Here is a 23,457-nt window from a genome sequence, read left to right as displayed (position 1 = left end):
CTGGGCTCTCTATTCTGTTCCACTGATCTACGTGTCTGTTTTTATGCCAATGCCATGTTGTTCTGATTACTATGGCCTTGCAGTATATAGTTTGATAGCAGGTAGCATGATACCTCTAATTTTGTTCTTCTTTCTCAAGATTGCTTTGGCTATTTGGGGTCTTTTGTGGTTCCATATAAATTTGAAGATTATCTGTTCTAGTTCTATGAAAAATGCCATTGGTATTTTGATAGGGATTGCACTGAATCTATAGATTGCTTTGAGTACGAAGTAGTATGGCCATTTTAACAAGTTCATTCTTCCTATACATGAGCACAGTATATGCTTCCATTTATTTGTATCTTCTTCAAATTTTTCTTCAGTGTCTTATACTTTTCTGAGTACAGGTCTTTTACCCCCTTGGTTAAATTTATTTCTAGCCATTTTTTGGATACAATCACAAATGGGATTGTTTTCATTTCTCTGATTCATTACAGGTGTATAAAAATGCAATCAATTTCTGAATATTAATTTTGTATCCTGCTACTTGACTAAATTTATCACTTAATAGTTATTTGGTGGAATCTTTAGGGTTTTCTATACATGTCATCTGCAAATAATGAGTTTTATTTCTTCCTTTCCAATTTAGATGCTTTTTGTTTCATAAGCTGTGGTATTTAAAACTACAATTGTATGTATTTTAAATAGACCCGTTTAGTGAATTTAGTAAATTTGGTGAAAAAGAAACAGGTTACAGCAACTCATCTGGGCTGCCTCGACGAGGCTTGGAATTAGTTCAGACAGGCCTTTATCTAAGCAAGATGGAGAACACCATTTGGAGAACAAACCGTAAAGGAAAATTCCAGTCAGACTAGAAAAAGGTTCGCAAGGTTCTGTGCAGGACTGTGAGAAGAACAGAAAATGTTGGGCACGCTCCAGCCCTCGAGACTGCAAATAAATACCAGCAAAACTGCCCTCCAGGATGACAGCGCCTGCGCTTACGACACACTGCTGGGGACGACACCCTGAAAGAGCAGGGTAGGGTGGCAAGACCAAGAAAAGAGGAGGTTGAGAGATTGAAGGGCAAAGTCCAAAGGAGGCAGACCGCAAAAGGTCTGATCCAGACCACACAGAGGCTTGATTTTAAGTCTGCCAAGGAAAACAGAGAGCTGAGAGCTCTGCAGAGAGGACAGCTGACCTGGAGTAGTCTCACCCTTTTCACGTACAGGAGACCAGGAGGCAAGTGTGCTGGGACCAACTCAGGATGATACTATAACAATCAGAATGAGAACAAACTGGAAATAAAGGCAGACCCAAAACATACACCCACACGGTATAGGAAACTATCACCTAACTCAGACACACAACAAAGGCTATGAAAGAGGACCTGACTTCAGAAACAAGACAGCTACACAAGACATGAGGAAAATCAGGCACAGTTCAGGAAACAAAGCAGCAATTTGAAAACTATTCAGAAATGAAAACTAAATTAGAGGACTAGGAGAACAGAAACACAGGGCATGTAATAGATGATGAAAGAGAGACAGATGGGGCAAAAGATACAGAATTAAGAGATGGTGACAGATATGAAATTCCAACTTCTATATAAGAGGATTACCCAAAAACTAAAATCAAATAAATGGAAAAGAATACTCAATAATTCAAGAAAAAAGTCCTGGAATAAAAACTTAAATGTACAAATGCACCCCCAGGAAAACTGACCCAGAACTACTGACACTAAGACATTCTAGTAAAATAAATGAACTTTAAAGAAAATAACATCTCCTGGGCATCCAGGCAAAAGAACATTATGTGTAAGGAAGAGAAAATCAGAATATGACAGCAACACTGTGTCATAAGACAATGGAATGACAAAATTAAGGTTCTCAGGAAAGAAAATGTGAGCCAAAGGTTTTATAATCAGCCCCAAATTCTATACTGACCTCAAAGTAAAAAGCCACAGACAAAACTGTGAATGTGTAAGAATCTGGGGAACACTATTGTCACAGATGCTTCAAAAGTTACAGACAGGACAGGAGTTGCAGATAATCAAAGAACACCTGGAAGAGTTTCAGCAGAGGGCTAATAGAAAACCATGTATATACATCTAACAGCAAAACAGGCATGGGGATAAGAGAAATAGAATACTATCTAGCTGTTATCTGCCCTGACAATCATTTAACATTACCACTCTGAAAACGGGGGGGGGGGGGGGGGGGAAGAATATGTAAAGTACAAACAACTTGCTGAACAAAAGGGTATTACAAGGAACAAACTACTTTATATTCAATGCAAAGAGGAAGGATAGAGCCAAGAGCTAAATTCAATATTGTTCACAGGAAAGAACCAATCTGTATCACCAGAAAAAAAAAAAAAAAAAGACTCTGCAATGTAAAACTCAGTGCAGAGAAAAAAGCTTAATGAGGCGTTATCAAGTCTATAACTTCTAACTACTAGTAATACTCAAACATAAGAGAAAGTGAAATTCAAGACCTTTTCATATTCCCTGGGATTGCACCACAACATCCATGGCCTTCTGTGGAAAATGGCTGGTGACAGTGATTACATTTCTCCTTTAAAATACAAGAATCATTTTTAGTATTATATTTTTCTTCAGAGACAATCAATTATCTATCTTCTTTTGGTCTTTAGGCAGGAAGTCCTAGTGATTCATGCTGTATCCAGGATCAGGCTTTCTTTCCCAAACCTCACTGAGGACATTAGTCATATGCACCATTTTGTAATTCACATAGACATTATACTATTACTACCCAAGTTTCAAATACAGAATCTTCACTGATGAGGCAAAAAAGGGTTAATAATAGTGAGCCTAAAGGGGGACTGCCCAGGCCTGCATCCCTTCCCCAAGAACAGCCCGGGGCTTATCCCCTAGAAATAAATCAAGATGTTCAAACACTCCTAAAAAGAGGAGCTAAGACCCTAATTGGATGGAGTAATCTGGTTTTGATGCCTGCACAAAATGTTGAAACCTGTCTCTTACTTGAACTCTACCCTCATAATACAATTAAAATAAAATGCACATTAAGGCTTAGCCCCCACATGAGTTTTTCTGTATGCATTCTGGGTCACTAAGAGCACGCAAAAGCGCACAGAAACTAGTTATATAACCAACATATGTCAATCAAATGACCTCAGTCACATCTCCTGCTATAAGCAAATTCACCTACCCTTTCCTATATAAGAAAGAGCTAACCTAACATCAGGCGCAGTTGTCTGCCCTGGCAGCTTCTATGCCGGCATCTTTCTTTAATAAACTTACTTCCTTGCTCTCCTCATTTCAGGCCGAGTCTGTGCATTTCATCTTTTGCAAACAATCAAGGGGTTAATTCCAATGATACAATATTCACCAGTATGATGGTTAATTTTATTTAATGTGTCAATTTGGCTGAGCCACAGTACTCAGGTATTTGGTCATTATTCTACATTTTTTTCTGTGAAGGTATTTTTGTAGAAAAACATGTTATGTCAGTAGACTGCCCTCCATAGTGTAGATGGGCCTCGTCCAATCAGTTGAAGGCTTAAGAAAAAGTGTTCTCCCCCAGTGAAGAGGCTATTCTGCCTTGGGACTCGAGCTGCAACATCGACTCTTCCTTGGGTCTCTAATCTCTCTATATATTTACACCTACACACTTGCCACACACATGCACACACTACTGGTTCTGTTTCTCTGGAGAGAACTGTCTACAACCAGAAAAAGATTCTATCCTAGACTCAGAGACATGACAGTTCTACTACCTTGATTCTCAACAAAACCCATATAAACTTAGCAGTGAGAGCAGAAAAGGGCAACTGGCAGCCTCAGAGCAGTGATTTTCCAGCGCAGTCACTCAGCCTCTCCACACTCATTAATTGCATTCTTCTGTGCTGTGCAGTTGGCTCCTGAAAAGGGAGATGCTTGACGCTCCTTTAATCACATTTCAGAACAAGCGGCTCTCATCCCAGTCACCTCCAGCGATGGTCACAAGGCTCCCTCCTCCCTCTCCTGAGCTTTACAAGGGACTCAAACAGGGCCAGTGGGCACTCTCTTTCAAGTGGCTCCGGTATCCTTTAAGACACATGACCCTTTCTATTGCATGGATTTTATTTCCTCAACTTCTTTAAGAGAATTTTAACCACCTTTTGCTGTGGTATATAACATGCTTGGATCTAGTCTAACACTCACTTTTGTGCTTATAATGCTTCCATTTCCTTACCCCTTTCTTCCTTTATCTGTACGTTAGAATGAGGGAGGTTTCTCTGTACTAAATAAAGTTTCTAAAGAAAGCTACAGCTCTTATTTCTAGTCTAACAGCAATTACTTCTAACTTTTGAAATACCAAATTTAAACTTAAACGTACCTTTCCCTTCCCCAGACCAAGCAAGACTAAAAAACAAACAAAAAATTCTTTAAAAAACTAGTAAAAATTGTAAAAGCACATAGTAACCCCAACTACCCACTTTTACCACACTGCTGAAATTTAGGTTTTGTTCCCGATTGTTATTTTTCATTTTGCTACTATCTTAAGAAGAACTTTTTAAACATTGCCCTATTTAGAAATAAACAAGAAAGGATTTTTATTGCTTTTTCCTTAACGTTTTCATGCATTTTCTTCTTATGTCTATTTTGTTTTTCGAGATGTAGCCTCCCGTCAATCAGACAGGATTCATAAATGCACTCTAAATTCTTGCAAGCATCAAAATATTATTTTGCCCTCATTCATGAATACCCGAGGTGTACAAGTCAGGTTCTGAATCCCTTTCTGCTCAGCGCTTTTATTGGAAAAAACTATTTTCATTTTCTTCTCTCTCCCAGTTACAGATAACAGATGCCAACCTGATCCTTGCTTCTTTGAGGGTAATGTTTTTCTCTTTGAGCTCCTTTTAGAGTTTTCCTGTTCCGGGATTCTGAAATGTCATCAGAACGTGTGACACATTTTTAATGAACCCTCACTAGCACTTGGTCAGTCTAGAGAGTTGTGCAAAATCATCTTCCTCCTCCAGGCTCTTTGAAACTCTTTGTTAGATGCACATTAGCACTTCATTCAGATCTAGCCTCTGCGACTCAACTCCCCCTCCTACTGTTCATGAGTTTCCTTATCTCGAACGGTTTTTCTATTTAATGTCTCTGATCCCTGAGGATAACCACTTCCTTTCCTGATCCCTCTATGAACTCTTTGGTGTGGGCCTTGTCTGTGTTAGGCCTGGAGCTGGCTGAGTGGTGGTGTTCTTCGTGCTTGCTAATTCCTGGTTTGCTCTCCTGTTCTATGTCTGAGTTTCTTTTGTGCTGGCAATGCTCCTCGGTAACTTGATTCTTGATGCTCATATTTAAAATGCAAGACAAGACAGAGTGAAATCTGTGGCTATGGTGTATTTCTTCAGGACAAGTCGGGGTACTGGAGTCTGAGCACTAAGTGCAGGTTCTGATAAGCAGCCATGACCAGGCAGTTGCAGAGCAGCTGGGAGTGATGAGAGACTTAAGTCAGGAGAGGAAAGGCGAGCACCAGCTGTTCCACTGACACGGCTGATTTCTCGCCCATGACTTTGGCGACTGTGGCTGCCTTTGCTGTCTCTGATCTGGACTGGACAGTAGGGGTCTGGTGTGAACATTCAGTTTTGGAGGTCTTCCTTTTCAGCTCAGAATGGCTAAGAGTTCCTCAGCGCAGCTTATGGTTTTTCTATAAATCTGTCCTCATGCTTCCCACCTTCAGAAATTTCTCAGTGTTCTAGTCTGCTGGTGAAATGATCTTTCTGTAACAATAACAAGACTGAAAAATTTGAGGCATTGTTTAATGTAAAGTATAGTGAGGTATTACTTTCTATCTGCTTACAGAGCAAGTACAGCTCTCTGAGTAAACAAATTACCGTGTTTTCCCGAAAATAAGACCGGATCTTATATTAATTTTTGGTCCAAAAAACGCATTAGGGCTTATGTTCAGGGGATGCATCCTGAAACATCATGCTAGGGCTTATTTTCCAGTGAGGTCTTATTTTTGGGGAAACATGGTAGCACTCCACTGTCCCAGTAATTCCGTGTCTAAGAATTTATCGAAAGAAAATAATGGATAAGCACAATGATGGCTACAGTGATATTCTGAGCAGTGATCATAACGGGAAACTGGAAATAAAAAATGTTCAACAATAGGTTCCACTGATTCAATAATTAAGAGTGTATCGACATGATAACTGCATATCTATTAAAATCACGGAAAAGAATTTAAAGACATTTTAAAAAACCACAAATGAAGAAAATATGACATGGAAAGTTTTATACAGACAATTATCCATGTAGATATGTAGAAAAGAGACTTCTAAAATATACATTAAGTTATATATTTAGAGACTTCTAAAATATACATTGTTATGTAACCCCTGGATGATGGCATTAGAAATAATTAGGTTGTCTTCCTCTGTGTTTACCTATGTTTCCAAAGTTTTCTACAATGACTTAAGCATTTCACATTTACAAGCAGATAAAACGCATTTTAAATTTAATTACTGCCAAATTAATGCAATGAATGTGCCAGTCCTACAAGGATTTCTATATAAAGACAGATATATAAAGACTTACACATTTTAATGTTATCAATTCCAAATTCTATTTCTATTGCCTTTTCTCAGTCAAGGGTAATTTCTACTTTTAGAACATCTATTTTTAAAACTAGTTCTAAAAGAAGATCTAATACAGACCCTATTTCTGTCCAATTTGTTTATTAAACAACTTACTTTGACTGAAAAGGTAGAGACAACAAAGATAGTTTTCTCCCCAAAGAACACTGAAGGTAAAATGGTAATTAGAATAATATATTACTTTTCAAAATCATTAGTCAAGCTTTCTTTTTTTTTTAAAGATTTTATTGGGTAAGGGGAACAGGACTTTATTGGGGAACAGTGTGTACTTCCAGGACTTTTTTCCAAGTCAAGTTGTTGTCCTTCAATCTTAGTTGTGGAGGGCGCAGCTCAGCTCCAGGTCCAGTTGCTGTTGCTAGCTGCAGGGGGCCACAGCCCACCATCCCTTGCGGGAGTTGAGGAATCGAACCAGCAACCTTGTGGCTGAGAGGATGCACTCCAACCAACTGAGCCATTCAGGAGCTCAGCGGCAGCTCAGCTCAAGGTGCCATGTTCAATCTTGCAGGAGGTGCTGTCCACCATCCCTTGCGGGACTCCAGGAATTGAATTGGCAAGCTTGTGGTTGAAAGCCTGCAGTCCAACCAACTGAGCCATCCTGGAGGCAGCTCAGCTCAAGGTGCCCTGTTCAGTCTTAGTTGCAGGGGGCGGAGCCCACCATCCGTTGCGGGACACGAGGAAATTGAACTGGCAACCTTGTGGTTGAGAGCCCACTGGCCCATGTGGGAATCGAACCGGCAGCCTTTGGAATTAAGAGCATGGAGTGCTAACCGCCTGAGCCACCGGGCCGGCCCTAGTCAAGCTTTTTAATTACTGGGCCTTAAATGCCCTTGCAGCCAAAGTTTACAAAGATTATTTAAAAATATATATTAAAATAGTAAATATTATTTAATTTTAAATGTAGAAATACGTAAATTGTTAATTAAGTTCTTCCAACTAGCGTCTACTTGAAGACAAGGTTTAGTGTGTCCCTAAATAAAAGTAATACAGTAAGAATATCTAATATTGGACAAATGGTGATAACTACTGAAGCTGAAGATAGGGATTCAGGATATGTTGCATACTACTCTAAAAGTTATATATTAAACAAGTTCTTAAATTTTAACATCTAATTGCTAATTTAAAAAGAACAAGAAAAACTGTAATAAAAATTAAAGCTTACTTAGATGAAATAGTGTATACAGACGTAAACAATAGCACATGTCAGATTACTGGAAGAAGGTATGAAAAGGACACAAACACACTTTGGTCATCTCTAGACCGTGCAATCTAAGAGCAGCACAAACAGAAATGTGAGATTAACAATTTAAAGTAACTTTTTAATTTAAAATGAGGGCTCCTTGAACATGGTGATTTTGATTTATGTTCTCCCTGATATATGTATTTTTAACAGCCCTCAATCTCTTGACTTTCTTGGGAAAGTATCTAAAATATTAACTATCACCTACCAGGTAGTCAACAAATAAACAGCAATATCGAACACAAACCCTAAGACACTGCATTCAACCGAGGTCCTCTGGAATTACAGCCAAGTGGAAACAACAGGCTGTATTCTATCATAACCCAAACGATTCAAAGATAAAAGCAGAAAAACCAGAATTAAACACCGGTCAACACTTTCCTTGTTTCTTATCTTCTCCAGAAGCTACTTCTTAAAACAAATGTTTAAGGGAAAAAAAAAATAAAGTGATTGCAAAGTATGTGGCTTCATTAGGCTTGAACTGATATTTGTCTTGATGGCTAAGAACACCTTTTCTTAGAGTTGCGACAGGAGTAAATGGTGACCAAGTACACAGCATTTGACCACCTTTCGTTGCTGTAACTGTGTATACTAACTTCCACACAACTCGACTTAGTTCTCTGATGTGCCTAAGTATCAGCCCTGATGATGGCTTGGGCCAGCGCTTCTCACACTCTGGCATGCATCCATCACCCGGAGAGATGCTGAAAGAAGGGTCTGATTCCACCGCCAGGTGTGGAGAGGGACAAAAGGCTCTCGAACAAGCTCCAAGTGCTCTGCTCCTGCTGACCCAGGCACCACAGCCAGGCAGCAGTGATTCAGAACCAATCCTAATTTCTATGCATCCATAGTCCCAAAAGGAAAAACTGAGAGTGTGGCAGACATTTATCTACTTTCCTCAATACTTCAAATAAATTCTGAAAGTCCCATTCTAATTATTTTGTCATCAAGAAAAGAAATCCTGTGACGGAAGATCTTTCGTCTTCTATCCTAGACTCCCTTAATGATTTAAATTGACCACTATTCCCATTGGTAATTAAATATCTTATTTTGGTGGCCATACTTGTTACATTATCACCTATCACAATTCTACTATGAACCATACCTGTCACACACTATGTACTTTTTTATATGAATTAATTACTGACACTCCTTATTTTATTTAGCATTGTGATATAAAAACAGTTCCCTACTGTGTTCCAGCAGATTTCAGAAGAAAAAAATTGATTACATCAAAATAATTGTCTTTTTGCAAGATGCACACCAGCAAATTAAGAGGGGGAAAAAACTGCTTTTCTGATACTTGTTGCTTGATAAAAGTTCTGTAACTGATACTGTCATTCCCAGCTTCAAGTGACAATACAAAACCAGGATAGAGAAAGAAATCAAGTTTTCCATCCCAATCACTAAGGTTTCTTTCATTACTTAGTCTACAGTTTACCCTGAGAACACCTGAGACGTCCAAGTGCCCTGAGGGTCTCCCACAGCGCTATCCACTTTCACTGGGATGAGGAACAGTTACTGCAAGTTGATTAAAAAGTATTACATGTTTTGAACAATTGAAGACTGTCAATACCATGTTTGATTTAGACGCCCACTCTAACAGTTATCTAGTTTGTGTGTTTATGACTCAAAGGTCACATTTTTCAACTATGAGACAACAAAGCATGCAGTTCAAGAAATATGGTGTGGTACTGAATATGGGTTCTAGAAACAAAATGTTTCTTAGTTGTGTGAACTCAGAAGTTACTTAACCTCTCTGTGCATAGAAGGAGGGCTCACGGTTCCTACTTGAGAGGGATGCCATGAAAACTACATGAACGCACAGCAGGCGTATGAGAAGGAGGGGAGAATGACAGCCTTTGTCAGTGACGAGCATTTATGACTTACACAACGGAAGAAAAATATTCCCTGGAAATACCTCTACATAGTATATAACAGTAATAGTTCCTGTCCATTTTCTAAATGTCTGTTAGTAAAAAATAGACCAAAGACCACTCTTGCCCTCCAACAGTACCCTGAAATGGAAACCTATCCACTATTCAAATGGTGGGGGGGGGGGGGGGATAAAGATTTACATTTGAGAACTGAAACAACAAACCTCTATAGCTAAATTCACCTTAGACTCCCCCTGAACTGTACTTTCCCTTCAGATGGAAATTTCCATGCAGACTCATTTCCCAACCTCCCAGGTAGTCAGGAAACGCTTGTCCACCAGCTTGTCCCCCAAACACAGCAAGGGGCCAGGCTTGCGGGGAGGTACATAACTTTCTTTCTATTTACTTTAAAAACAAAAACACAACCCAGCTACATAAGGTTTCTGGGTGCAGAGACACTGCTCCAGCACCGCAAACCCGATTCCCTGAACCCTCCTGCCACGCACAAGGCAGGAGTTCCATCCTCCGGACAAGGGCTCTGCTGCACTGGTCTGTTGGGCATTCCTGTAACTCTCTCTCAAGCAAGCAGAGGTGTCTGCATGTGAGGTTACTGCTCAGCTCCCCTGTGCCAACATGAGCAGTGAGGCAGGCAAGGGGAGTCCCAGGCTCCAGCTCTGCTTGTCTATGAACATTTCATTTGCAGAAAGCATTCTGTGTTGAAAGTTGGAAACGCCGTGGTTCTAGTCCAAAACTGTGATTTTAGCCATGAGGAAGCTGAGCACCAGGCAGGCAAAGGAACCCACCACTACGTCCCTGTGATTCCCATGTCAAAGCCAGCTCCTGGGTGGAGGCCTCTCCACCAGCACCGCCCAACCTACCTACTACCCCTCCAAAGGCCACCATTGGTAAAATGGGGAGGCTTGTTTTGGGTCTTTTTTTCCACTCCACCTACCTTTGCACAGTGGTACCTCGGTTTTTGAAAGTAATCCGTTCCGAAGAGCGTTCGAGTTCTGAAACATTTGAAAACTGAGGCACGGTTTCCCCATAGAAAGTAATGCAAAATGGCTTAATCCATCCCAGACCTTTAAAATCAACCCCTAAAACTGCAAATTTAGCATGAATTTTACTATCTAATGATACCATAGATCCCTGAAATCTATGGCGTTCATAAACCGTAATGTTCATCAACCGAGATGTTCAAAACCCAAGGTACCACTGTATTTATTTGCATTGAGATTAGAAAAAAATAGGAAAATGATGGATACTTTTCTTTTCAACTTCTCCCCTTTGCTACACAGTAAGTAACGTGTTCACAGCTTCTTAGTCTGTGAGATGAGCACTATTAAAGCACTAGATGGAGTCCCCGCATCACAAAACATCCAGATGTGAGACCCTTTTAGCTGGCACACACATGAACTGCAACTTAATAGGCACATGTTTATTCCTAGCGCTTTAGGGGGGAAAAGGTAACTAGTACAAAAAAGCCATGAATTAATGAACAATATAGCTTAGGATGAGACACATGAAATCTCCCTCACCAAAATGCACAGTAACAGGCCCAAGAATGCAGATCCATGAGTGCCTGAAATCCTGTCTAGAAATTTGTAAAAACAGATAAAAAATATACATTACATCCTCAAAGCCACTTATTTTAACCAAAGTGGCAAAATCTATTTTGCATTAACTGTTCTGTTCTTGCAAATTTAACATGTAATTTACTTTTATTCCCCACTGTATTTGGCTTTTTATCACCACCCTTTATTTGTGCCAAGAAACGGTTTACCATTTATGGTAATGATATGATGATGAGTGGAGATATGTTACATCAGCTATCAGATCACTGGATATGGCAGAGCCACGAGGGTGATGGGAAATGAAATGAAATTTGAGAAGCACTTCACTAACCTCAGGGACACAAGAGTACACTTACCTTCACATTTTTACTTTCCAGGTCATTTCGTGACCTGAGTTATCACAGACATTTATATTATATATGTATTCATGTATTCATTTAAATGGACACAGGTTTGCTTTCATCACTAACCATTACTAAAAGGCACTATCGTTCATGCAGATCTTCCCTAAGAGCCCAGAGCCCTCTCTCACACTCTTCAACCACTATGATGCAAGGAAAATAACTGCTATAATGAGAGGCTCAGGAGGTACTAGGGTACAGAAGGGTCTCTTCTATATTTAACAAGCTACAATTAAGACTCGTGCTATCAGAATTGATTTGTTAGAGGGGATTCCATAGTGCAGTAGCAGTCACCAGTACTGGTTGGTAGTTGTGGAATCTATTAAATATAATACAGTACAGGTGAATATTATTATTTAAGACAGTATCTCAGTTTTCTCCTTGGACAATTGCATTACATGCAAAACAATCCCGGAGAGGAAAAAAAGTGACTTCTGTAGCCTGGTACCTATAGAATTTAGGACTTCTAACCTATTTGTCACTTAAAATACATGGCTATTTTGTTATCTTTCGACACGCATATGCTTCCTCTAAATTACAAGCTCTTCATTCATCTGAAAACGTTATAAAGCAGTGAGTGTGCAAGCAGTGCGCTGGGCAGGCCCTCGAGCACGAGCTATAGTCTCTGTCCACAAGGAGCTCCTAGTCCAGCAGCGGATCCAAGAGCTAGAGAGGGATGTGAGGGCCAAGAGCGTGGAGCCCTTCCAAGGAGAGGCAGAAGTTCACCAGGAGCCTACCACAGCTAACATTTCATCCAGCCATCCAGCTCCCATCAAGCTGGAGGGGAAACCATGGCCCAGGGGTTTCTAAAGGCTGAAGGACAGAGCTAGGCTCAGAGGCCAGGCATGGACAGGGAATGTACAGGACCATGGTCCACACCACTACTCAGGGTGCAGTGAGGCTGTGTGAGCAGGACCTCCTCACTCCAGGGGAGAGGGCCTCACACGGGCCACCTCATACCCCACGTCACCACAAGCCACGATCTGCTATCTTAAAAGCCAGTTTCAGAATAGCTTACTTGTGGGATGTCCTCTTCTTCATCATGTTTGCAGATACACCAGCATGGCCTAAAAGAGAAGTGAGCATAAGTCAATGAAAACTGGATAACAAAACAGTTCAAACTCAAGAAAAATATTAACTTACGAAAACTGCCATAGAAAGCATGAGATGAGAATAAACTGTAAATGGCCAATATGTAGGAAAGCCATTTGTTTACTGAACTTTCAAAAAGGAGACATAAGGGGTTCTGGGAAGATGGGAAAACAGTTCATTTTTCCAAATTGGCCATAAAATACCAAACCCAAACCATGTGGACAAAAACTGCAATAAAAACAGTGACAATCCTAACCGTAAAGTACTAAAAGTTACAGAACCTGTCTTCCTGCCGGAAACAACTAAAAATCTGGACAAAAGATATGCAACATCGAGGTCCAGACATTGAGAGGATGAGCAGCACAGGACTATGGGACCAGGGAACAGAAAGCCGTGTGAGTGTCCTGCATCAACCTAGACTATGTTCCCAACAACTGTGGAGGAGGCTGTGTGAAACCAAGAACATTGTAGCTGTGCTCAGTTGAGAGTCAGGCTGGAGGTACCTGGGATTTGTGGGCAGTGTTGGCAATGAGCAGATCTCAGAGGAGGCTCCAAACACAGTGGGTGGTGTGGGCGGGTGGAGGGTTAAGTCTTTAGCTAGATAATAACATGCAAAGGCATGAAGGTCGTTCAAAGTCCACCTAGCCACTCTTTGAAGCCAAGGGGGCAGTCAGTAAAACCCAAAAGGTGCCCCTTAGCAGGAAGACTGAAGTAGCCCTAAGAAAAAGAGCCACAGACCCATCCTGGCATCTGCTTCCAAAACAAACTCCAACATTCTGTAAAAGACATCAACAAAAGCTCAACGCTCTACAACACATTTAAAATATCCAACTCCCCAACAAAAATTACTAGACATGCAGAACAGCAGTAGACTGTAACTCTATAACCAAGTGGGTTATGACCAAAACAATGTAATTAGCAGGCAAAAAGGTGAAAAGAACTATAACAAATATACTCAAATATTTCAAATATTTAAAAGACACTTAAAATTTAAAAAAGGGGTAGAAAAACAATGAAACGTGAAAAATACATGACTTGAAATTAAAAAAAGCACTGAATGTGATTAATAACAGATTAGACCCCACAGATAAAAAAGATCAGTGAACCTGAGACGTTGTAATACAAAGTATTAAAAATGGAACAAAAAGGAAAAAAATTGGGAAAATAACGTCCTCAGTGCCCTGAAGGCCACATAACATAAATGAAATTGGACTACTCCACAAAAGAGAAGACAGAAGGGTATAGGAGAAAAAATTCTGAAAAACTAACAGCGGAAGGTTTTCCAGATGTGATAAGTATACAACCATATAGCCCCAGAGATAAATACAGCCAAAGTAAGATAAAAACAAGGAAAACCATGCCATGGCACATCCAAATTTCTGAAAACAATTGACAAAGAAAGTATTTTTAAAAGAGCCAAAGAACAAAAGGCGCATTAAATACAGGGAAACAGAAAATACTGGTTCCAAATTTGTTGTCAGAAACAATGTAAGCCAGAGACAGTGCACTAAATCTTTAAGGTGCTGCTAAAATACACAAAGCAACCTACCTGTGAACTGAGCATACCTTACTCAGCAAAAATACCTTCCAATCTGAACAATGATAACATATTAAATGTAAATAGTCTCAACGCAGCAATTAATAGACCATATAACAATATAAAACAGAAAGATACAATATCAAACAAATTAACTTCAGGATAGTTATCGAGCATCAAAAAGGAAATTTCAAAAATGATAAAAAGGGTGAATCAATCAAGAAGCCATAACAATCTTAAATGTATGTGAACCTAATTACAGAATACTGAAATACAGGGAGCAAAAACTGACAGAATGAACAAGAAAAATCGACATATCCTTCATTTTGAGATTCGAACTCTTCTCTCAGTAGTTAATAGAACGAGAGGGTAGAAAATCAGGAAAGATAAAAAACCTGAACATCACAACCAGCCAATTTGAATTAGTTGGTATTTATAGGGTGCTAACCCAATACCGCCCAAAACAAACATTTTCCCCAAGTTTCCACGGGACATTCACCCAGATGTACCATGACACTCAGATGCAAACCCTCAATACACTTAAAACAACATGCAATCATATGGAGTATGTTCTCTGACCACATCAGAATTAAACTAGAAAGAAATAATAAGCATTTGGAAAGACCCCAGTATTGAAAATTAAACAACCACCTTCTAAAAAACTCACAGTTCAAACACAGAATCACAATTAAAATCAACTATTTTGAACTAAAAATGAAAACACAATCTATCAAAATCTGTGGAATACAGCAAAAGCAGTACTTACACTATTAATCAAAATTCACACTAAATAACACAAATACAAAGAAAACAAAGAAAGGATTTTTTACCATAAACTCAGAACAGAGGATCCCCTGGGTTGAGAAGGAAGGCTTCTGGGTTATCTGCAAAATTCTCTCTCCTTGGCCTTAAAGTGGCCATTTTTAAAACACAAAATTTCTGTACTACTGTTACATTTAAAATCTTAAAGAGTTAACTGAGAAAGGAGATATGTGGTGAATTGTCTACGTGAGACTGTCCGTTCTAGTGCAGAGATAAAGACAGCACGACACAGCCCTGCTGCTGAGAGAGCCGTGCTCACCCACTTTCCCCCAGCCTGTCTGCATGGACTCAAACAAGTGGGCAGTTCGTAGATGAAGATAAGATACAGAAAGAGGGAAAGCAAATCTACCCGAAGCATCCCTGACGTGTCTAGCTTCAAGCGGATGAGGAGGTAACAAATGCAAAAGCAGTACAGGATTCAGCCAAGTTCTCCTGGCAGTGCACGAGGCATGAGGACACCTTCCCACCCTTCCCACACTGAACACACAAGGAAAGGGCAGAAGACTTTAGGATTTGCTGTGCTCTCAGCGTTAACAGCCACGTCCCCATCCCTGCTACCTAGACAAAGCTTATCAGGCCTGACACATCCCCATTTAGAGTGTACCATGGCAGAAACAATCTTCTACTGACCACTCAAGAAAAGGTAAGCCATTTATAACTCCCCCTTAATTTTTAAGTATGAACAGACAAACCATGATCAACACTTTATATCAATAAGCACATAAAAAAGCCACATCAAGACTGGTAGGAAGGCCAGAGGGGCAGAAAGTGCAGGTCCCACACCCATGTTGTGGGGAAGTGGCGACTAAGAATTGCAAGGGACATCTGGGGCTGGGGAGGTCCCACCCCAAGAAGGAGCCCAAGGCACCAGTGCTGGGAGTACCCATAACATCTAGCTGTGAAAATCAGCAGGCAATTGGGAGGAAGACAAAGAGCTGTAGGAGACTGAAACATGTTGCTCTTAAAGGGCCAGTGCAGACTCATGTCCTTACAAACTCATCCGCTTGCTCTAAGCTCCAGCGCAGGGGCAGCAGTGGCTCAATCAGCACCAGGGAAACACGAAGCGATGAACTGAACTAACTAACTTCAGGGTGAAGGCTGGAGCAGCAGGATTCAGGGCAACTCTCTTCCAGGGACCAAAGTGCTGGCAGGAGCCAAATCTGTGCTCTCCATTAACTTGGTTAACACTGCTTGCCACCCCCGCCCGCTAAACCCAGTGATTCCCGGAGACTCCACCCCACCCGACTCATTTCTCTGGCCCAAGCCTCTTCCAGTGGCTCCTCCACACAAGCAGCCTGCCTGTGGACTTTCCCAAAATCTCTCAAAATTCCACACGCCACAAATAAGCAGTGGCCACCTCAGCGTGCCCTGTAGCTCTTGCTAAGCTGATGCAGGCCCAGCACAAGTGGCAACCAGTCACAACTTGCACTGTAACTTCGATCAGGTGACCCCAAGCCTGGCATAAGTGGTGGCCAGTCTTGACCTGAAACGTAGCTTTAACTAAGTGGCCACAAGCCCAAAACAAGTGGCAGCTCGCATCATGGTACCCACCAAAGGGTCCCAAACCCAGCCCTAGTGGCAGCCGGCCTCAGTTCATAGCATAGCCTCTCCCAAGTGCCTCAAAGCCAAGCACAGGCAGTAACCAACCACAGATCACTTTGTAACTCCTACAAAGGGGCCACAAGCATGGCACAAGCTGCAGCTGACCTTGGCCTTCACTGGAGCCCCTCCCAGGAGGCTCCAGTCCCAAAACACCTGGTAGCCAGCTTCAGACCACACCAGAGCACCATCAAACCAGCTCCAAAAGACACATCCAAAGGGCGGGCTCAGCTGGCATCAGAGCCCCACTACAGCAAATCCTCCTCCATAAGAAGTCAGCCCCCTTACAACAACTATAGTCACAGCCAGCCTGCACAGCCAGTCAGCCTGAGGGTCAGTCCCACCCACTGACATGCCAACAGCAATCGAGGCCCAACTACTACAGGAGGGCACACACAACCCACAAAAGGGACAATCTGGAACACAGGGTTCAGGTCGCCAGGGTGACTGTACCAATAGGCCTCATAGGACACCTACTATATAAGGCCACTCTGCCAAGACTGGGAGACATGGCAGATCTACCTACTACATAATAACAAATAAAGGAGTCAGTCAAAATGAGGCAACAAAGAAATATGCCCCAAATGAAATAGGGCAAAATTCTAGGGGGAAAAAAACTACACAAAATGTAAGCAAGCAATCTACAAGGTACAGAGATCAAAACAGTGGTTATGAGGGCATTCGATGAACTTACGGGAAGAATAGATGTCCTCAGTGAGAACTTCAACAATGAGATAGGAAACATAAAAATGGAAATAGAAAACAAAAAAAAAGTCAGAAATGAAGAATACAATAACTAAATGAAGAATACACTAGAGGGAATCAACAGCAGATTAAAGAAGGGAATCGAACCAGCAATCTGGATGACAAAGTGGCAGGAAACACCCAATCAAAACAACAAAAACAAAAAAGAATTTTATAAAATGAGGACAATTTCAGGGACCTCTAGGACAACGTCAAACAACGTCAAACGCAACAACATTTGCATCACATGGGGTCACAGAAGGAGAAGAGAAAGGGATGGAAAACCTATTTAAAGAAATAATGACTGAAAACTTCCCTAATCTGGTTAAGAAAATAGACACACAAGTTCAGGCAGCACACAAGAGTCCCAAACAAGATGAAACCAAAGAAATCTGCTCCAAGACACATAATTAAAATGCCAAAAGTTAAAGACAAGGAGAGAATCTTAAAAGTAGCAAGAGAAAACAGTTAGTTACATACAAGAGAACTCCAGTAAGACTACAAGATGATTTTTCAACAGAAACTTTGCAAGCCATAAAGAAATGGCACAAAATATTCAAAGCGATGAAAGGTGAACACATACACCCAAGATTACCCAGCAAGGCTATCGTTTAAAATCAAATAAGAGATAAAGAGTTTCCTAGACAAGACAGTTGTTCGTGACAACTAAACCAGCATTACAAGAAATGTTAAAGGGACTTCTTTAGAAAATACCAAAATAAGGGATAAGAAACATAGGGAAAAAAAAGTTATCAGTGACAAAGACAAACACTTAGTAAAAGATGTGGATCAACCAGCTATAAAACTAGTACAAAGGTTGAAACACAAAAATAGGAAGATCAGGGGTAATTCCAACAATTAAGGGATACACACACACACACACAAAAAATAAGTAAAAAATAATGACAAAACCATGAATGTTCAGGGGATGAATAAAAATTGTAGTTAAGTTTAATATATTTACACTTCTGTGACCATCAACTTTAAGTAGACTGCTATAAACATAGCTTGTATACAGGAAGCACACGGTAACCACAAACCAAAAATTTATGAGAATATACAGTAAAAGAATCCAAACACTACACTACAAAAAGTCATGTACATACAAAAGAGAATAAGAACAGAGAAGAACTACAAAAACAATCAGGAAATAATATAATGACAATAACTATGTACCTATCAATATTTACTTTAAATGTAAATGGACTAAATGTTCCAATCAAAAGACATAAGGTGGCTGAATGGATTAAAAAACACCACCTGTACATATGCTGCCTACAAGAGACCCAATATCAAGAAACTCACACTAAAAGTAAGTGGGTGGAAAAAGATATTTCATGCAAATAGAAGCAAAAAAATAAAAAGCGGAGATAACAAAACTTGTATCAGACAAAATACTTTATAAACAAAGGCTGTAATAAAAGACAAAGAGGGACATTTTGTAATAATAAAGGGATCAATTCACAAGAATTTAACTCTTGTAAACATCTATGCACCCAATATCGGAGGGCATATATGTATACTCTAAAGCAAATATTGATGGGACACAAGAAAGAGACAAACAGTAAGACAATAATAGTTAGGGGACTTTAACACCCCATTGACATATGTGGGAAAAATATTAGAAAAATTTGCCTTCATTGGCTGATGTAAGCTTTTGTCTGTTAGCTTTTTGGTCCCTCACATGAGAGATTGCATGGGACGTGCTGGTTAGTTTAGGGTTAAGAAAATTCTCCCTCATCTCATTCCAGGCAGGGGAGATATGAGGTGATGAAGAGTCTTTCTGTCTGTTTCGCCTGCATCAGATGAGGTGAAGAAGTAACTAAGTTATATCAGAATGACGTGACAGGCACATTGCCAGGCTTTCGAAGGCCTTGGGCCGATGGTCCCAGGCAAGAATAAGTATTGTTTGTCCGAATGAACTGGCCCTTCAACCGGATAAACAATATTGTTATCACAGTAACTACGGAACCCTCCCGGAACTGGCCATTCCCTGAGAGGGAGGCAGGAACAAGGAGGTTGGCTCTAAGGTACATCTGAAAAAATATATAAGACAGACCTCAGTTGGCACTGTAGTTTCGTCATTTGTCATTGGTGATTCTTCATTCTAACGTTTTGGAAACATGTATGCAACATGCAGCTTATAGCATCAGGAGATGCCCCAACTTCCAGGCACGGACCTGGGGAGGTCTGACTGGTTCATTCCCCAGCTCTCCAGTGTTGCTCCCCACGGTTAGCCTTCTTAAGAACTTGTTAGCATTTTGAAAACTTGTATACAGCTTGCAGCTTGTAACATCAGGAGACGCCCTAATTTCCAGCAACAGCAACAGCAACGGCATTCCTGGGAACTTGTTAGCATTTTGGAAACTTGTATGCAGCTTGCAGTATCAGGAGCCGTTTCAGTTTTCCAGCCAAAGACCTGACAAGGTTTTGATTCCTGACCTTTCCACTGTTGTTTCCCCACAGTTTGGTGAGCTTTTGGCATCTACTGTAATAGTTGCTCTCCTATAGAGTTTATTACTGCATTTAAATACTCCTTATTGATATTATTTGTGTATTTAGCCAAGTGATTTTTGATCAATAGTAAACATGTGTTGGGATCTCTTAAACTTATATGTATGTGTACTCCTTTGACGTGACATTGGTATCAATGTGTATAGTTTAGTCTTAACCACCTTTACTTTCTCTCATTAGCACATTCTATTAATTGCATTTGTCTTTTGCTATTACATATTGCTAAATAAATTGATCAGAGATTGCTAAATAAATCAATTAGTCCCACTCTAGCGTGTGCTCCTCTTTCTTTTCCCTGCTCATCGTTACAACACAGATCTTTCAGACAAAAAAAATCAACAAGGAAACAGCAACCTTAAATGACATTTTATACCAGATGATTTGAATTGGTATTTTTTTTAGAATATTCCACCTCAAAGCAGCAGAATATACATTCTTTTCAGAATATGCAAATGGAATATTTTTTTAAGACAGACCACATATTAGGCCATCAAACAAGTATTAATAAGTTTAAGAAGACTGAAATCATATCAAGCATGTTGTCGGACAACAACTGTATGAAACTAGCAATCAATTACAAGAAAAAAACTGGAAAACACACAAAACCCATGGAGGATTAAAAACATGCTATTAAACGATGAATGGGTTTATAAGATCAAGGAAGAAAACAAAAGGTACCTGAGACAAATGAAAAGGAAAACACTACGACCCACAATCTATGGAACATAGTAAAAGCAATCCTCAGAGGGAAATTCATAGCCATACAGGCCTAACTCAAGAAACAAGAGAAACCTCAAATAAACAATCTAATCCTACACCTAAAGGAAGTAGAAAAGGAACATCAAACAAAGCCCAAAGTGAGCAGATGGAAGGAAATAAAGATTATAGTGGAAATAAATGAAATAAGGTATTAAAAAAATACAAAAAAAAAAAAAAAATTAATAAAGCCAAGAACTGTTTCTTTGAAAAAATAGACAAAATTGATAAACCTTTAACCTGATTCATAAAGACAAAAAGAGAGCACCCAAGTAAATAAAATCAGAAATGAAAGAGGAGAAGTGACAATCGACACCACAAAATGCAAAGGATTATTAAAAAAAAAAAAGTACTAGGGAGAATTATATGCCAACAACAAATCGGACAATCTGGAAAACATGTATAAAGTCCTTGAAACATACAATCTTCCAGACTCAATCATTACAAAACAGAAAATCTGAACAGACCAATTACCACTAACAAAACTGAATCAGTAATCAAAAACTCCCCACAAATAAAAGTCCTGGATAAGATGGCTTCACAGGTGAATTTTACCAAACATTTAACGAAGAATTAACACCTATCCTTCTCAAGTTATTCCAAAAACTTCAAGAGAATAGAAGTCTCCCAACCTCATTTTACGAGGCCATCATTACCCTGATTCCAAAGGCTGACAATTATAAAGAAAAAAAACAAATTAGGGGCCAATATCCCTGATGAATCTAAATGCAAAAATCCTCAACAAAATATTAGCCAAGTGAATTCAGCAATATCCTAAAAAGATCACACACCACGATCAAGTGGGATTTATTCCTGGGATGCAAGACTAGTTCAATATCTGCAAGTCAATTAATGTAATACACCACATAAACAAAAGGAAGGCTAAAACCTTTTGTTTATGACCTTATCAATAGATGTCGAAGCAGCATTTGACAAAATCCAGCATCCATTTACAATAAAAACTCTCAGCAAAGTGGGAATAGAGGGAACGTACCTCAAGATAATAAAGGCCATATACGACAAACCCCCGGCTAATATAATACTCAACGTTGAAAAGCTAAAACCGTTTTCATTAAGATCAGGAACAAGACAAGGATGTCCACTTTCACCTCTTTTATTCAACATAGTACTGAAGTCCTAGCCACAGCAATCAGACAAAAAAATATATATAAAAGGCATCCAAATCGAAAAGGAAGAAGTAAAACTGTTTGCAGATGACATGATAATATATAGAGAGAAAACTAAAGATTCCACCAAAATACTATTATAACTGATATATGAATTCAGTAAAGTAGCAAGATACAAAATTAATATTCAGAAATCAGTTATTATACATCAATAGCAAAGTATAAGAAAGATAAATTTAGATAATACCATTTACAATTGCATAAAATAAACAAACCTAGGAATAAATCTGACCAAGGAAGTAAACAACTTAGACTCAGAAAATTGTAAGATACTGAAGAGAAAAACTGAAGGAAATACAAATAAACGGAAGCATATACAATGCTCATTGATAGGAAGAATTAACATTAAAATGTCCATAATACCCAAAGCAATCTTATAGATTCAGTGCGATCCCTATCAAAATACCAGTGGCATTTTTCACAGAATTCAAACAAAATAATCCTAAAATTTACACAGAACCACAAAATATCCCACATAGCCCAAGCAATTTTGATAAAGGGGAACAAAGTTGAAGGTATCACGCTACTTGGTATCAAACTACACTACAAGGATACAGTAATCAACAGTGTTGTCCTGGCATAAAAACATACACATAGATCAATGTAACAGAATAAAGCCCAGAAATAAACCCACGGCCTGTATGGTCAATCTATGACAAAGGAGACAAGCCTACAAATAAAATGGGGTGGAGACAGTCTCTTCAATAAATGGTATTGGGAAAAATGGACAGAAACATGCAGAAAAATGAAACTAGATCACTTCCTTACAATATACAAAGGATAAACTCAAATGGATTAAAGCTTTCAATGTAAGACCTGAAACTATAAAACTCCTATAAGAAAACATAGGCAGTAAATTCTTTGACATTTCTCTTAGCAATATCTTTTGGGATATATTTCCTCAGGCAAGGGAAACAAAAGAAAAAGTAAACTAAAAACTTTTTGCACAGTGAAGGAAACCAACCAAAACAAACAAACAAACGACAACCTACTGAATTGGAAGATATTTGCAAATGATACATCCAGTAACAGGTTAATATCCAAAATATATAACGAACTCATACAGCTTAACATACACAGGGGGAAAAAATCCAATTAAAAATGGGCAGAGGACCTGAATAGCCATTTCTCCAAAGAGGACATACAAATGGCCAACAGACATATGAAAAAATGCTCAACATCACTAATCATCAGGGAAATGCAAATCAAAACCACAATGAGATATCACCTCACACCTGTCAGAATAGCTATCATCAATAAAACAAACAAGTGCTGGCAAGGACACAGAGAAAAGGGAACCTTCGTGTACTAGATAGGTAGGATTTGCAAATTTGTGCAACCACTGCGGAAAACACTATGGAGGTTCCTCAAAAAATTAAAAATGGAATTACCATATGACCCAGCAATCCCACGTTTTGGGTATTTATCCAAAGATATCCAAAACACTAATTTGAAAAGACAAATGCACCCACCCCTCTATTCATTGCAGTATTATTTACAATAGCCAATAT

At 39.5% G+C, this 23,457-nt stretch overlaps 1 protein-coding gene across 6 annotated transcripts in view; it reads right to left on the bottom strand.

The window, feature by feature from the left end:
- Window positions 1-23,457, bottom strand: part of SPIN1 (spindlin 1) — a 69,769-nt gene that overhangs the window by 14,569 nt on the left and 31,743 nt on the right. For 4 of the 6 annotated variants that reach the window (XM_074330228.2, XM_074330224.2, XM_074330227.2 and 1 more), the window contains one exon: window positions 12,714-12,762. In XM_074330228.2, the coding sequence (XP_074186329.1) occupies window positions 12,714-12,739 (26 nt within the window). In that variant the 5' untranslated portion in view covers window positions 12,740-12,762. Of the gene's footprint in view, window positions 1-2,472; window positions 2,496-12,713; window positions 12,777-23,457 lie in introns of those variants that run through there. The other 2 variants (XM_088793076.1, XM_088793075.1) reach the window with 2 other exon arrangements.

Source organism: Rhinolophus sinicus, chromosome 16 (genome assembly GCF_057876585.1).
Source record: "Rhinolophus sinicus isolate RSI-liver-muscle chromosome 16, RSI-T2T, whole genome shotgun sequence".
Classification (NCBI taxonomy): Eukaryota; Metazoa; Chordata; class Mammalia; order Chiroptera; family Rhinolophidae; genus Rhinolophus; species Rhinolophus sinicus.
The sequence above is the reverse complement of the archived record's forward strand: the minus strand, read 5'-3'. Positions and strand labels throughout refer to the sequence as shown.